Here is a 17,495-nt window from a genome sequence, read left to right as displayed (position 1 = left end):
CCTCATACACTCTTCGTCTCCTCCATGACTTCCATTTTCCAGGCCCCCACTCCCTCATCTTCACCATGGATGTCCAGTCACTCTACATCTCCATCCCCCACCAGGAGGGTCTTAAAGCCCTCTGTTTCTTCCTCGACCGCAGAACTAACCAATCCTCTGCCTAGCGGAGCTGGTCCTTATCCTCACCAATTTTTCCTTCAACTCCTCCCATTTCCTTCAAATCCAAGGTGCAGCTATGGGCACGCGCATGGGCCCCAGCTATGCCTGCCTCTTTGTAGGGTACGTCGAACAATCCTTGTTCGCGGCGTACTGTGGCCCTATCCCCAAACTCTACCTCCGCTACATTGACGACTGCATTGGTGCCACCTCCTGCACCCATGCAGAACTCACTCACTTCATCCATTTCACCACTAACTTCCATCCGGCACTCAAATTCACCTGGACCATTTCCGACATCTCCCTACCGTTTCTATATCTCACTATCTCCATCGCAGGTAACAGACTACTGACCAACATCTGCTATAAACCCACTGATCCCATGGCTATCTGGACTACTCTTCTTCCCACTCTGCTTCCTGTAAGGACTCTATCCCCTACTCCCAATTTCTCCGTCTATGTCGCATCTGCACCCAGGATGAGGTGTCCCAAACCAGGGCATCGGAGATGTCCTCATTCTTTAGGGAACGGGGGTTCCGCTCTTCAACTATAGATGAGGCTCTCACCAGGGTCTCCTCTATATCCCGTAACTCTGCTCTCACTCCCCACCCCCTCACTCTTAACAAGGACAGAGTAACCCTTATCCTCACCTTCCACCCTACCAGCCGTCACATGCAACAGATATTCCGACAATCCTCCGATATTTATGCCACCTCCGACGGGATACCACCACTGGCCACATCTTCCCATCTCCTCTCCTTTCGGCTTTCCGCAGAGACAACTCCCTCCATAACTCCTTGGTCAATTCGTCCCTTCCCACCCAAGCCACCCCCTCCCCTGGTACTTTCCCTTGCAACCACCGCAGGAAATGTTACATTTGTTGCTTTACCTCCCCCTCCCCGACTCCATCCAAGGACCCAAGTGAGGCAGAGGTTCACCTGCACTTCCTCCATCCTCATCTATTGCATCCGCTGCTCTAGGTGTCAGCTGCTCTACAACGATGAGACTAAGCGCAGGCTTAGCGATCGTTTCGCCCAACACCTCCGCACAGTTTGCATTAACCAACCAGATCTCCCGGCGGTTCAGCACTTCAACTCCCCCTCCCATTCCGAATCCGACCTTTCTGTCCTGGCCTCCTCCATGGCCAGAGTGAGTCCCACCGCAAATTGGAGGAGCAGCACCTCATATTTTGCTTGGGTAGTTTACACCCCAGTGGTATGAACATTGACCTCCAATTTCAGGTAGTCCTTGCTTTCTCCCACCTTCCCCTCCCCTTCCCAGCACTCTCACAGCCTATTGTCTCTGCCCCTTCCTTTCTTCGTCCCACCCTAGCCCCCCACCCCCACATCAGTCTGAAGAAGGGTCTCGATCTGAAAGGTCACCTATTCCTTTGCTCCATAGATGCTGCCTCACCCCCCGAGTTTCTCCAGCATTTTTGTCTACCTAGGATGTAGAGTAGTATTTTTTTGTGTACAGTTCGGACTAACAAGGGCCAGAAAAGGAAACTGGCAAATGTTTTAAACAATGCATCTGCATGACATAGAAAAACAGTGGAGCTGGTTGGCACTCCACGTCAGAACTAATTGCTAGGCAAGGGTTATCAAGATCCACAGTTAGACTGCGACATACCGTCATAAAAACCCGCTGCCAAACATTGATGTTCCTCAGAGGGCATCCAGTCAAGGCAGAAACACTGTCCACACTGTGACGACCCACTATATTGAACGGATCCAATCTCTAAAATTACAGTGCACTGAACCTACAAAAAAAGTAATTTCATAAATTGTTCCATTTTAAAGTAAGGAATCATACAAAATTAGTGAAGAATTTGTTATTTAAAATTGTTGTAAATTCTGCTTTATGTAGATTTAAGTAAATGAACTTGCCTTGCAGATGATTGGTCCTTGCATAGACGAAGCTGTAACCATAAAAAAACAAGACGACAATAAAGAATGTTGGACAAACTAACAAATGGCATAAATAACGTTCTGTGGATTTTTCATCCTGACAGATGTAAACATTTAAAACATCTGGTCATTCTTCATAAATTCAAACATAAAAATCAAATATTTAATTGGTATAATTTGCACGTCTGGGGCTGATTTAGTTTTAATAGTCTAACATCGTCATAACTATTTTGGACATATCTTTCACCAACTTTTCTCCACTTTTTGTAAAATATTACATTTAAACCAATACTTAAATGTTTCTTGGTATCATGACATTTTAAAATTAATCTTTGAAATTATAGTTCAAGTTGGGTTTATATCTATAACACCAGGTTTAAAATTTCAACATTTGAAATCTCAAGCTGATTTTGTTTGGCTGGCAACAAAATCAATGACATTTCAAGCTGATTTTGTTGCCTAAATAAACAAACTTAAATTTACGTATTAACTATTAGTTGCTTCTAAAAATTAGGGGGTTGCAAATGTTACCTAATTATTTAAAAAAAGAGAGAACACAGAAATATAGGTTGGTTGGACCATCATCAGTAGTTGGGCAAATGTTACATAGGATGTCACAACAGAACATTCATAAAATATCAACATGTTTAGCCAACAAACGTTTTTGAAAGGGTAATGGCATTTGATAAACCTACTGAGTGTTTTTTTTTTGAGGATATAGAATAGATGAGGGAGAAATAGTGGATGTAGATTTCAAAAGGCCTTTGATAAAATTTTACATGGATACTGATATGCAAAATTAAACAATGTGGGATCAGATTTTTATAATGGCATGGATTCAATGTTGGTTGCCAGAGAGAATAGAATAGGAATAACTGTAGAGATAGTTGCCAGTGGGTATCGGGATATCACAGGCCCCAGGTAACTTCAGGGCATTGATGCAGCACTGAAGCAGGCTTTAACGGATTTAAAATATATGTGACAAGCATTTGGGCACCTGACATCAAATGAAGCTCTGCACACCAATTGATATCATTCACACTATGAATGTCCAGCATTTTTGTTCAGGCAACAATTTCAATGATTGCCTTGAGCTTTATAATAGTCCTCCATGATTAAATGTTTAGGAAAATGAAGGAAATTGTAACAGAATACTTATACAGCTGAGTATAATTTTATGGATGATAAATTGTGTTCAATCAATTGATGGATGACTTATTTGACAAAGTAACTAGCATGTTAGATAACAAGGAAGCCAATGGATGTTGTTATACAAAATTTGGTCCGTGAAGTGCCCCATAAAAGATTACCGCATTAGTTAAGCACCTGTGGACTTAAAACGTACAAGATTAAGTCCAGGGGGTCAGATATGGGATTTATGTGTGGGCCCGATATATTGTCAGAGCAGAGGGGCTTGGAGCAAGGCCAAGTGTGCTATCCAGAGTCAAGGTCTGGAATAGTACTAGGTGTGCAGTCAAAGCTGGGACAATGGGAGTGTTCAGCACTGGGATCCTAAGCAGGTAAGCAGCAATGATCAGGGTAGAATACGAGGCCAGGTGTAAGGCTGGACTCAGGGTCAGGAATGAAAAAAGGTATGCAACTGGAGTCAGGGTCAGGAGTAGTACCAGGTGTGCAGTGAGACCCAGGTTGGTCAACATGGGCCAAGTGCTTGTCTGATTTCCATACATGAATTCCATACATGAATATATGCTAAGATACTTCATGTGCTGCACCTGTTGATCAGAGCCTGGCTCTACTGTGGAATGTAATTAGGAATGTAATTTAGCCTAACCTTATTCATAGCTAATCCAATTTAAAGCATAAATGTTGCATTCAAGTGTAAATTAAAAGACTCGCTACGGTATGCACCAGATTGCACAATTTCAAGCTATAAAATGCAAAAGCTCCGTACCGTGGCAGGGGGACCCCCCCCCCCCCCCCCCCCCCCCCCCCATCACTATGCTCCATCGGGCTTGTTCTCTCACACTTCCTCACTCCCAACTCTCACTCAGTGTTGGCAGCCCTGATTTAAGTTAGGACATTGAATGTTCAAGTCTTACACTTTCTATTTTAGTTTTAAAAAGTACTCTTACATAGAAACATAGAAAATAGGTGCAGGTTTAAGCCATTCGGCCCTTCGAGCCTGCACCGCCATTCAATATGACCATGGCTGATCATCCAACTCAGTATCCTGTACCAACTTTCTCGCCATACCCCCTGATCTATTTAGCCACAAGGGCTACATCTAACTCCCTCTTAAATATAGCCAATTAACTGGCCTCAACTACCTTCTGTGGCAGAGAATTCCAGAGATTGCACGGTGCACAGTAATACACTGCGGTCTAACATCCAAGCATACATCTTCACTGGGAACCTGATTAAACGAGGCAATCTTATTGCATATGTAACAATCGATTTATCTAGGTGCTGTACATCCAAGCAGCAAAAGTTAAACATTCCCCAGTGTCAGATTTATACTTAATCAGTTCTCTAAATAAAGCCACAAGCAAGCAAGTAAATCTCTGGAGAATTTATGTTGCTCTCAATATCATTTAGAGGCTGGCTTAAATTTGTAATTACAGTTGCACTGCAAACCTAAAGATAAAAACCGTCTGTTAAATTGATGATAGAAGATTCTTAGCATTAATTAACCTTCCAAGACCCTCTTCAGGAGCTCTTATCTTCCAAGCCACAACTCACTCTACAAATAGCGTTGCCACAGACTTTGGTGGTAAATAATGGGGAAAATAAAAATCAACCGGAATGCACTGGAAAGGTAAACTAGGTAAACAGTTCTTCAGAAATGACAATAGTTCCACATGGAACTGCCAGCATTTGCACAGTTAAATATTAGGAAATTTGTGATTCATGCATATGCAGTCACCATTGTCATTCTGAATGTACAGACTTTGGACGACTCATTGATGATCTCTTGCAGTTACATTTAAATAGAGAATAGCAGATGTCATAGACAAGTTGCAGATAATTTACAATTTTAAATTGATTAATTTAAAAGCCTGGCTGTGTTCATAAGCATTTTAATTTTTTTAATTAATTTGTTAAATTAATGATGCAGACATTTTTCTTAAATGTAGTGGGAAGGCAAAATTCAGCTTCCCATTATCAAAATATTTTAGCACTGAGCAATATTTTTTAAAAGAGCAATTTCCTCCTGATGGTACCGGCACTTTAGTGGAATCTAGTCTTTTGTAATGGTCACTGAGTGGTATATTTTATAATAGTCAATATTCACTTGCAAGCTATGGCTGTATACACTAGCAGACTATTCAATAGTGGATCAATAACAGCTAAGCCCAAATTATCTTTGCTTGACATCTGCAGACCCCACTTTCTGAACACAAATAGTGCAAACAATTCTCATTTCTAACAAAAGAGTACAGAACCCAGTAGAAACTTCCTTCCTGCCTCTCCATTCAGCTAATCTCCCACAGACAACACTCTAATTTGAACATTGGACTATTTCATGCCTGCCTACTGATCATTTATATTTTTGCAATGGTATATAATTGTTGAAATAAATATACACTAAATGCATTTCTCCTGCTATCGGCAATTAAAAAAGCATGTAATATTTTCTGCATCATTAAAATGCAGAGGAATGGGCAACTACACAATGTGGACAGTTCCTGGGCCATCAGATACTGAAATCATCACCACAGAAGGAATCTATAGGAGAAGCTGCCTCAAAAAGGCAGCCTGTACCATCAAAGGCCTCCACCACCCTGACTACATTGTCATTTCACTTGAAAATGGAGTCAGGGTGGTGGAGGCCTTTTTCACTTTTAGAGAGCCCAAAAGCTGTGACTGCCAGGTTCAGGAACAACATCTTACGAACAACCATCAGGCTAATGAACACCACACAACACTCAATTATGAACTCTTGGGTTGCATTAAGCACTTCAGGGTTATTTTACACTAGTGTTGCAGTTATTTTAGATTTGTTTTTGTTTATTATATATCTATGTGTATTGTGTTGTAGGCTGCTAAGCTGTTGCAGGTAAGAATGTTATTGTTCTATTGGTGGTGCATATGGTAACTAAACATTTTCTATTCTATTAGAGTGGTACTGAGGTAAAGGTGCTGCCTGATATCATTGGTGATCCAGGTTCAATTCTGACTGGGTGCTAGTGGAGTTTGCAAGCTTTCTCTTTGTCCACATGAACTTTCTCTGGGTATGCTGGTGTCCATTCACATCCCATGGGTTAGCTGATTAACTGGCCCCTTTAAATTTCCCCTGGACCATAGGAGTGTGGTAAATTTTGGTGGAGATTGATGGGACATAGGGAGACAAGGTTGAAGAGAAAGTTAATGGTGCAATGCATTGTACTGTGAGCAGTCATGTACTTGATGCACTGAATACCCTCCTTGTATGTTGTATATATCTTGTGAAATATGATACCCGTTGCCTTAAGACAAAACAGAACACAGAACAGTACAGCACAGGAATGGCCCCTCCGGCCCACAATGTTTATGCTGCACATGATGGCAAGTTACACTACAGTGGTGGGACTCATCAGTGGAGATGACGAAACAAGGTACAGGGAGGAAGTAGAACAACTGGTGGACTGGTGCGGCAAAAATAACCTGGAATTGAATGTCGAAAAAACTAAGGAGATGGTTGTCGACTTCAGGAGGGCGCAGCCAGAGCATACACCGCTCAACATTAGTGGCACTGCAGTGGAGAGAGTGGAGAGCATAAAGTTCCTCGGTGTGCAGATAACGGACAACCTCACCTGGTCCAGGAACACCACTGGGACCGTCAAACGGGCCCATCAGCGACTGCACTTCCTGAGGAAACTAAAACAGGCCTCACTCCCCACCAACATCCTCAGGACTTTCTACAGGGGCACGGTGGAGTCTGTACTCACGTACTGCATCAATACGTGGTACTGCACCTGCAACTGCTCGGACAGGAAGGCTCTGCAGAGGGTAGTGAGGGGAGCAGAGAGGATTATTGGCGGCTCCCTACCCTCGGTACAAGAACTGTTCCAGAGCCGCTGTCTGAAGAAAGCACAGAGAATTGCCAAGGACAAAACTGCACCCCTCCACACACACCTGGATCTCTTGCCATCAGGCAAGAGATATCGAAGCATCAAAGCCCGGACTACGAGGCTGCTAAACAGCTTCCTACCACAGGCTGTGAGGCTGCTAAACAGTCACTCTGCACTCACAGTCACTTGACTTGACTCTGCGGCTGGCACGGACACTTTAATAACTGGCACTGGCCACTCAAATCAGCGGCCCCGGACATTTTTTTATGATTGGTTTACTGTTTTTAACATTGTGTTTTTTTACCTGATTTTAACTATTTATTCTGTTCCATCAGGGACTGGATTGTTTTTTTTTTAGTGTTATTATGTGAGAAGTGTTTTAAATTTCATGTGCGAGGCTCCGCTATTCACTGGGAAAAGTCTTTTCATTTTGCACTGTACTTGTTGCTTGCAAGATGACAATAAAGGTTGATTGAAGTTAAACTGATGTCATCTGCGCATACATGATCCATATCCCTATATTCCCTGCACTTTCAGTGCCCACCCAAAAACATCTTAAACGGCACTATAGTTTCTGCCTCCACCACCACCCCAGCAGTGCCTTCCAGGCCCCCACCATTCTCTGTATAAATAACATGCGCCACAAATCTCCATTAAACTTCCCCCTCCCTCTCACTATGTAGAAATGCCCGTTAGTTTTGTTAGGTTCTGACTATCCTATCTATGCCTCTTATCATTTCATATACTTCTATCAAGCTACCCCTGTGGCTCCGATGTTCCAGAGAAAACAATCCAAAACGATCCTTCCTTTCTCTGCAGTGAAATTCTCTAACGTAGAGAGAGAGCATTATGGTAAAACTGAGACAGAGAGAGAGAGACAGAGAGAGACAGAGAGAGACAGAGAGAGACAGAGAGAGACAGAGACACACACACACACACCGCCTGGATTTGTGTCTGGAACACCAGGGATCAGGAACATAGGAATATTTGGGAAACTTGTACATTTCCACTTCCTTTAAATGCACTGGTTTGATGGAACGATTATTATACTGCTGCGAATCATGCAAAAAGCTTAATAGCAGTAAGATCTAATAAAGCAAAAAAATAGCTGGTTCGGTATTGCCAATGCTCCAAAAGTGTTAAATTACCGGATGTTTGCTATACCTAGGAAGTAAAGACCACAGGTACTACGCATGGCACTTAAAGTAAAAGGACAGAAGACCATAATAGAGAGAATAGAAGATTAAAAATACACAAAGTGCTGGAGTCAGGCAGCATCTCCAGAGAAGATGGATAGGGGACATTTGGATTGGGACACCCCTTCAGACTGATGTGGTTGGGGGCAAAAACTGAATGAGACGTGGGGGCAGGATAAAGTCTGGCAAGTGACAGGTGGATACAGGCGAGGGATGAGAACACCACCTTGCCCCTGCACCCCCATTCTTCCCTGTGCCCCACAAGGATGTATGTCCATTTCCCCATTTCCCACAATCCCCCCTCGCCACCTATATTCCATCTTCTAGCTCCACAATTCATGCCTCTTTTCTGCTTATCTCATTGTTCACACTTTTTTTTGTCTTTTCATCCTTGGCCTTTGTTCAACCATCTGCCAAACACAAAACCCTCACATGTATCCACCTACAATTGTCAGACTTTGTCCTGCCTCTGCCTCTCTTCCAGCTTTCTGCCCACCACAATCAGTTTGAAGAAGGGCCTGACCTGAATAGTCACCTATCCACATTCCCAGAAATGATGCCTGATCTGCTGAGTTACTCCAGCACGTTGTCTCTTTTTATAAACTGGCATCTGCAGTTACTTGTCTTCATTAAAATCCTTGACATGAAGCCTGTGTGTTCTCAAGGTGAAACAGTTGACAACGTTACTGTTCAATCTAAGCAGAGAAGAACACCAATCTTATTTATCTAAATTTAACTTTTCTCATTTAGGTTTAGGTGGGAGGATGGTGTCCTGCAGCTCAGATGGGGTTGTTCTTTTGTATTGGGGCCAAAATGATGAAACTTAGTATTGACAAATGGTGCATTTGCCACATCCACCAAGCATTTGCTCTGAAATACATGCACAGCAGAGGCACATTTACTGTGATCCATCAATCTGTATTTATCAAGATTCTTACATTTTTGCTCTTCAACAAAGTCATACTGCATTTTATTATCAATTCATATCTCTTCATATACCCAAAGGTTGGTTCTATATGACGGTATGAATCACCAAGATTAAATCAACAGAAGTTTCTCCAGATAAACTGAGCTTTTATATACAGCATAATTAAACTGAAAATAAAAACACTGAAAATATTCCTAATTTTATTCTTGCATCTAAGAATCATAAAATAGATTTGTTTTGTTTCCTTCTCAAATCAGTATGGTATCAGTTTTGCTTTGTTTTACAGAATTTGATTCCTTGGTGTATATTCCATCATTGGAAAGACTCCATCCACTAAAAACAATTAGTCTTACTTTGGAATAAGAGAAAACTAAAGTCAAGTTTAATATAATAATAAGGGTGTCAAAGGTTACAGGCAGAAGGCTGGAGAATGGGGTTGAGAGAGAAAGATAGATCAGCCATAATTGAATGACAGTGTAAATTTGATGGGCTGAATGGCCTAATTCTGCTCCTATAATATATGATTATTGGTTCAATATCAAGTACACTTAGAAAAAAATGGATTAGAAAAGGGTAGCTTATGAAATCTGTGGCCAGAAAAATCTGTGCTCTTACATACATTTTTCTGATTAATAATATCATGAAACCATCATCAAAGTCCATTTAATGCACAGGATATACATTTTTAAAAGAGAGCATTAATATTTTGAAAAGTTTGAACTGAAACTCATGAAGTAGCATCAGTCAAAATATTACTCTTCATTCTATTTCTTTCCATTTCAAAATAGGTGAAATGTCAGTCAGAATTATTTGAATTCACAACTGCCATTGCCTTATATTTCAACTCTGAAATTCAGACTTCAAGATGATGTAGTCTTGAAAAATATACTTGAGAGAAGACAAAAGGCAGAAAATAATCCAATTAAATCATTTAACAAAAGTGTGAAAATAATAACAGAAACCAAAGAAGGTCCAGATAGAAATAGATCCAGCTGGCAATATATCTATCTATATATTACTAAATGTCTGTTCTTGACCGGTTTTGGCCATCTGTGCTGCGATTTCCGAGAGAACGCCGCCACCTACGGCCGTCATTTTTGGCCACCTCGCTCAGAGCCCCCCTCCACCGCATGTGTGCCGAGGATTTTTCCCGTCGATTAAAAATGACAGAGATATTAATGTTTTTACAAAATTCCCCATTATCTCTGCTGCCCCCGCTGGTGGCAGGGGGGAGGGACTACAAAACCAGGAAGTGGTGTGCCACACACTCTTCAAGATGGAGGATGGCAGAGGGTCACATTTCTCTGAGCTGTGAATAACACAGAACACATGTCTACTCAAATGTAAGTGCCCTTAGTGGTTCTAAAATGCTTGCAAAAAAAAAATGTCTATTGGTTCTAAAGCTTGCAAAAAAAGTGTCTATTGGTTCTAAAGCTTGCAAAAAAATGTCTATTGGTTCTAAAGCTTGCAAAAAAATGTCTATTTTGGTTCTAAAGCTTGCAAAAGAAATGTCTATTGGTTCTAAAGCTTGCAAAAAAGTGTCTATTGGTTCTAAAGCTTGCACAAAATGTCTATTGGTTCTAAAGCTTGCAAAAAATGTCTCTATTGGTTCTAAAGCTTGCAAAAAAATGTCTATTGGTTCTAAAGCTTGCAAAAAAATGTCTCTTTTGGTTCTAAAGCTTGCAAAAAATGTCTATTGGTTCTAAAGCTTGCAAAAAGTGTCTCTATTGGTTCTAAAGCTTGCAAAAAGTGTCTCTATTGGTTCTAAAGCTTGCAAAAAAAATGTCTATTGGTTCTAAAGCTTGCAAAAAATGTCTCTATTGGTTCTAAAGCTTGCAAAAAAATGTCTATTGGTTCTAAAGCTTGCAAAAAAAATGTATATTGGTTTTAAAGCTTGCAAAAAAATGTCTATTGGTTCAAAGCTTGCAAAAAAATGTCTCTATTGGTTCTAAAGCTTGCAAAAAAAATGTCTATTGGTTTCTAAAGCTTGCAAAAAAAAAAAGCTTGCAAAAAAATCTCTATTGGTTCTAAAGCTTGCAAAAAATGTGTCTATTGGTTCTAAAGCTCGCAAAAAAAATGTCTATTGGTTTCAAAGCTTGCAAAAAAATGTCTATTGGTTCTAAAGCTTGCAAAAAAAAATGTCTATTGGTTCTAAAGCTTGCAAAAAAATGTCTATTGGTTCTAAAGCTTGCAAAAAGTGTCTCTATTTGTTCTAAAGCTTGCAAAAAAGGTGTCTCTTGCAAAAAAATGTTCTAAAGCTTGCAAAAAAATGTCTCTATTGGTTCTAAAGCTTGCAAAAAGTGTCTCTATTGGTTCTAAAGCTTGCAAAAAATGTCTCTATTGGTTCTAAAGCTTGCAAAAAAATGTCTATTGGTTCTAAAGCTTGCAAAAATATGTCTATTGGTTCTAAAGCTTGCAAAAATATGTCTATTGGTTCTAAAGCTTGCAAAAAAATGTATATTGGTTCTAAAGCTTGCAAAAAATGTCTATTGGTTCTAAAGCTTGCAAAAAGTGTCTCTATTGGTTCTAAAGCTTGCAAAAAAATGTCTATTGGTTCTAAAGCTTGCAAAAAAATGTCTATTGGTTCTAAAGCTTGCAAAAAAAATGTCTATTGGTTCTAAAGCTTGCAAAAAATGTCTATTGGTTCTAAAGCTTGCAGAAAAATGTCTATTGGTTCTAAAGCTTGCAAAAAAAAAGTCTATTGGTTCTAAAATGGTTCATACTAGCGCACTACTTACTGCAAATGATGGCTTGGGTGTGGCTTGAAGTTGAAAGGCACTACTTACTGCAAATGGTGGCTTGGGTGTGGCTTGGAAAAGCACTACTTACTGCAAATGGTGGCATGAAGTTGAAATGCACTACTTACTGCAAATGGTGGCTTGGGTGCTTTGGCTTGAAGTTAAAAGGCACTACTGTAAATGCACTTACTTTCTGTTTGCACTGTATATTGATTTTAGATAAAACGCTACCACTTACGGCTGTGATTTTTGGCCATCTTACTCAGTACCCCTCCGCTGAGCAGATGCAGAGAATTCTTCCCATCAATGAAAAATAAAAGTGTTATTAGTTTTTAAAAAAAATGTTGAGAATCTCTCTCCTGTCAATCACTCCATGAAAGCCACCTTTTCCGGTGGGGGGGGGGGGGGGGTTATAAAACCCGGAAATGTGGGTGTGGCTCAGTCTCTGCAAGATGGAAGAGGGAGAGGTCACGACTCGCTGTCTTTAGTGGCTTTGCACCATACTTCAAATGGTATGAAACTGCACTTGAATTTGGTGGCCTTGCACCCTGCTAGAAGTGGTAAGAAACTGCACTTGAATTTGGTGGCCTTATACCCTGCTTGAAATAGAATTTCAAGGATTAGCCGTGAGTCAACTACCAGCCCACCACCCGTGAGTGAGTGAGTTGCCAGCACAACAGGCTTGATTGACTGAGACGCCAGCCCAAGAATCCATTTGGCGTACAATTTGCATACTAGCCCTGTGGAAACCAGTCCCCTCAGCCCACAACACCCATACTAGCGCTCCAGAAAGCCCCCCCCCCCAACTGGCCACCAATATTAGAATTGGTGGAGAGGTGGAATATTGCGTTGGATGACCAGCCCTCCTGTGTGATGCTGGGACCCAACGGGTCCCACTTAGTCTAGTCTGTGTGTATATATATATATATATATATATATATATATATATATATATATATATATATATATATATATATATATATATATATATATTATATATTATATATATATATATATATATATATATATATACATATACATATACATATACCAATTTCTAATGCCAATTGAAAAATCTGAAATGAATTACCATTGCATTAACTACAACATTCATGCTGCTGTGATTCATACCTTTGAAATAAAAGAACTGCAAACCAACTTACATTTGAAATGATTACCTTGGCAATAAAAAGTCAATATTTCATTGTGCTATTTTATTTCAAGATTATTCTTAACATCACACTTAGAACAATCTCCGCTATGGTCCGCGGTATGGAAGAATAATCTCCCATTTCAATAGGATTTTCATAGCGATGAACTAGAAATCCATAAACCTTCAATTACATTTTTATCTTTAAATATTGGTATTTTATGACACATGCACAGCAGACTGGCTATCTTCAAAGTTCATAAATGGTGAAGAAAACTTTGCAATCTTCAAATTGAAACTAATTCTATTGAGTTATACAAAAATAAATTTAAAAATAGATGCAAAATTATTTGGATACAAGGAACTGCACATGCTGGTTGCAGGTAAATTATTTTACCTAGCCTTTAAAGGGTTGAAATGCTAAAATTATCATTAAGTAAAATATCGTACCTTTATTCATATTGTAATTTGAAAGCTTAACACTTGCTTAACAGTTTTTCAGAAGTTTCAAAATTTTAAGTGTGAATTACAGAAAGAAAAACAAGAGGTACCAATTTGTTACTTAACCGGCGAGACGTGGGCCAGGAGGAGGGACCACTGACCGCAGCCCATGGGGGGAAGCCACCGAGCCGGCTCCTGCTCGTCCCCCGAGGATCGGACAGGAGGATAAATGAAGCCGATGACAGCGGACACAAAAGCAAGGGCCAGTAAGAGAGTGAACTACGTATTACCTTCCATGCCCTCAAGATCAGCTGCGGGAGGCGCCCTGGGGGCACAAAAGTCGCCGGGCAGGATAGGGACCACGGTTTGTTGGACGATCCCAACACAGGCAACGGCTGGAGGCCCTGCAGCAACCTGGGGCTCGCCTGGATTGGGCGCTGCTCCAGAACTTTGAGCACATGGATTGGACTTCAAAAATGGCGTGAAAACCTGGCGACTCTTGTATGCTGTCTCAGTGGACTATTTTATATGCACTTTGTATTAATCGGGGATTGTGCTTAGGGATGGCAATAATTTACTGAACTGTATTTCACTGTAACATCTGTACATGTGATAATAAAGAACCACTGATAAGGTCCTACCTTTTGAGAAAAGAACGGGTATCATAATTCTGTTTTAAGTCATAAGCAAAAACCCACTAGGTCCGTTGCACCAGTTCCACCATGTATTGCAATCATTGTTGATTGCGTCCTTATCCCGATATACCAAAACCATTTTTTAAAATCCTCAATATCACAATGTGTTACCAGCATCATTCAAATATCCCATTTGGGAAATTCTGAATAGCCCAACTTCAACAGCTTCGAGGGGAAATGGTGACTCAGAATTCGATGTCATTGAAACAGAATGTGGAACAATGCCAAATAAATAAATAAGGATCAAAATTAAGGGTGTCATATTGGCATGTGTGAGTGTGAGTGTGCATGTGAGAGTGTGTGTGAGTGATTGTGTGTTCGAGTGTGTGTGTGCGCACGGATGGGGGCGGCGGAGGGGGTGGGGTGAAGGGCATGAGGAGGGTATACTGCAGGAAAATGTTTAAAGGCTGTTCTAATATCGAGGAGACAGCATAAATTGATTACCGAATGACCTCCATCCACATCATCAGAATCAGAATCAGAATCACACTTTATTCGCCAAGTATGTTTTGCACCATACGAGGAATTTCATTGGCCAGGTCAGTCATACAATTATAAGCAACATCACTCAAAAAACACATTTTAACATGAACATCCCACCAGTGACCTACACATTCCTCACTGTGGTGGGAGGCGAAATTAGAACCATATACAGTATTTCTCAAGCAGTATCCATCTAAATAAGAACTGAAAGCTTTAGATTCAAAAATGAAGTATGAATTTGTGTCACTGACCACATGTGAATTTGAAACCACTTTGATACACCTCACAATTCCACAAACTTGCTAAGAGTCATCAGATCGCTGCTTTTTTCAAGTTTAAGTGAGTTTATTGTCATGTGTCCCTGATAGGACAATGAAATTCTTGCTTTGCTTCAGCACAACAGAACATAGTAGGCATTGACTACAAAACAGATCAGTGTGTCCATATACCATTATATAAATATATACACACATGAATAAATAAACTGATCAAGCGCAAATAACAGATAATGGGCTATTAATGTTCAGAGTTTTGTCCGAGCCACAGCCTCATGGCTGTGGGGAAGCAGCTATTCCTGAACCTGGTTGTTGCAGTCTTCAGGCTCCTGTACCTTCTACCTGATGGTAGCAGGGAGATGAGTGTGTGGCCTGGATGGTGTGGGTCCTTGATGATACTGCCAGTCTTTTTGAGGCAGCGACTGCGATAGATCCCCTCGATGGAAGGGAGGTCAGAGCCGATGATGGACAGTGCAGTGTTTACTACTTTTTATAGTCTTTTCCTCTCCAGGGTGCTCAAGTTGCCGAACCAAGCCACGATGCAACCGGTCAGCATGCTCTCTACTGTGCACCTGTAGAAGTTAGAGAGAGTCCTCCTTGACAAACCGATTCTCTGTAATCTTCTCAGGAAGTAGAGGCGCTGATGTGCTTTCTTAATAATTGCATCAGTGCTCTCGGACCAGGAAAGATCTTCAGAGATGTGCACGCCCAGGAATTTGAAGCTCTTGACCCTTTCAACCAATGGGTTATAAACGGGGCTGTGGGTCCCCATCCTACTCCTTCCAAAGTCCACAATCAGTTCCTTGGTTTTGCTGGTGTTGAGGGCCAGGTTATTGTGCTGGCACCATATGGACAGTTGCTCGATCTCTCTTCTATACTCCGACTCATCCCCATCAGTGATACGTCCCACATCAGTGGTGTCGTCAACAAACTTGATGATGGAGTTCGCACTATGACCAGCTACGCAGTCATGAGTATAGAGTGAGTACAGCAGGGGGCTGAGCACGCAGCCTTGAGGTGCTCCCGTGCTGATTGTTATCGAGTCTGACACATTTCCACCAATACGAACAGACTGTGGTCTGAGAATGAGGAAGTCGAGGATCCAATTGCAGAGGGATGTGCAGAGACCCAGTTCTGCGAGTTTGGTAACCAGCTTGAAGGGGATGATTGTATTAAATGCCGAGCTGTAATCAATGAATAACAGCCTGAGATATGAGTTTTTGTTGTCCAAGTGGTCCAGAGCGGAGTGGAGGGCCAGCGAGATCGCATCCACCGTTGATCTGTTGTGGCGGTAAGTGAACTGCAGTGGGTCCAGGTTTTTGTCGAGGTAGGAGTTGATTTGCGCCATGATCAACCTCTCAAAGCACTTCATCACCACAGGCGTTAGTGCTACAGGTCGATAGTCATTGAGGCACGTCACCTTACTTGGGCACTGGTATAATTGATGCCCTTTTGAAGCAGGTGGAAACCTCAGACCTCAGAAGTGAGAGGTTGAAAATGTCCATAAAAACTCCAGCCAGTTGGTCCGCACAGGTTTTTAGAACACGACCAGGTTGCATCACGGATCTCAAAACTAAGATTTGCCAATTAGAAGTCAGGTTTCGATATCTCTATTCTATCAGCAGATATGTTTTTGTGGCAAACAGGACAAACTATTAGATAACCATTAGAATTATCTGCAAGAACAATTTGGTTTCCAACTGTAAACAATTCAGTTCCGCCCAATTGCAATTTTTGCACAGAAAGGTCAAAGCTCAAAAAGTTAATCAAACCAACTATGAATTAGAAAAATGCAATTCAGTAAATCTGTTTACTTTTAAGTACTGAGCTTGTATTACAAGCAGGAGCAGGGAATGGGAAAGGGATTCATACTTCATTTTTAACCATTGGGATCTCCTCTAGAGCAGAGGTGATCAGTACAAGCGGAACACATTGCACCTGAACTGTAGGGTGACCAATATTCTGGTGGGCAGGTTTACAAATGCTTCTCGGGAGAGTTTAAACTGACTGGCAGCAGGACGGGACTCAATACAGTAGTGAGGCGGGGGGGGGGAGGCTGGAAGTCGGTACAGAAGTGAATACAGAAGACAATGAGAGCAAGATCAGGAGACAAGATAGGCAGGAGCATAGCTGGGATCGTGGCAATCATGGTTGGATTAATTTGATTTATTTCAATTCTGGAGGCCAAACAGGTTATGCAGATCAATAGGTACATGCACCTGGGAGATTATAGCCATTAATGGAAACTGGCTAAGGAAGGGACAGGACTGGTAGCTTAATGTGCCACAATACAGGTGTTACAGGTGAAATAGAGGCGATATAAAAGAGGAGGAGTCGCTTTATTGCGGTAGTATTCCGAAATATTACTGAAGGACCATCCAGTGAGGCCATAGGAATGGAGTCGAGAAATAAAACAAGATGACTAGGTTGGTGAGATTGTTCTATAGACGCCCAAATAGTCATTGGGGATTGGAGGAATAAAGATGCTGGGAGATTGCAGATAGCTTAAGACTA

At 41.3% G+C, this 17,495-nt stretch overlaps 1 protein-coding gene across 1 annotated transcript in view; it reads right to left on the bottom strand.

The window, feature by feature from the left end:
• Positions 1–17,495, bottom strand: part of gtf3c2 (general transcription factor IIIC, polypeptide 2, beta) — a 100,565-nt gene that overhangs the window by 40,473 nt on the left and 42,597 nt on the right. Inside the window, exons 10-11 of the mRNA XM_055635489.1 lie at positions 2,043–2,074; positions 1,786–1,915 (exon numbers count right to left, since the gene is read on the bottom strand). Coding sequence (XP_055491464.1) covers positions 1,786–1,915; positions 2,043–2,074 — 162 coding nt within the window. The remainder of the gene's footprint in view (positions 1–1,785; positions 1,916–2,042; positions 2,075–17,495) is intronic.

Source organism: Leucoraja erinacea, chromosome 5 (genome assembly GCF_028641065.1).
Source record: "Leucoraja erinacea ecotype New England chromosome 5, Leri_hhj_1, whole genome shotgun sequence".
NCBI lineage: Eukaryota > Metazoa > Chordata > Chondrichthyes > Rajiformes > Rajidae > Leucoraja > Leucoraja erinaceus.
The sequence above is the reverse complement of the archived record's forward strand: the minus strand, read 5'-3'. Positions and strand labels throughout refer to the sequence as shown.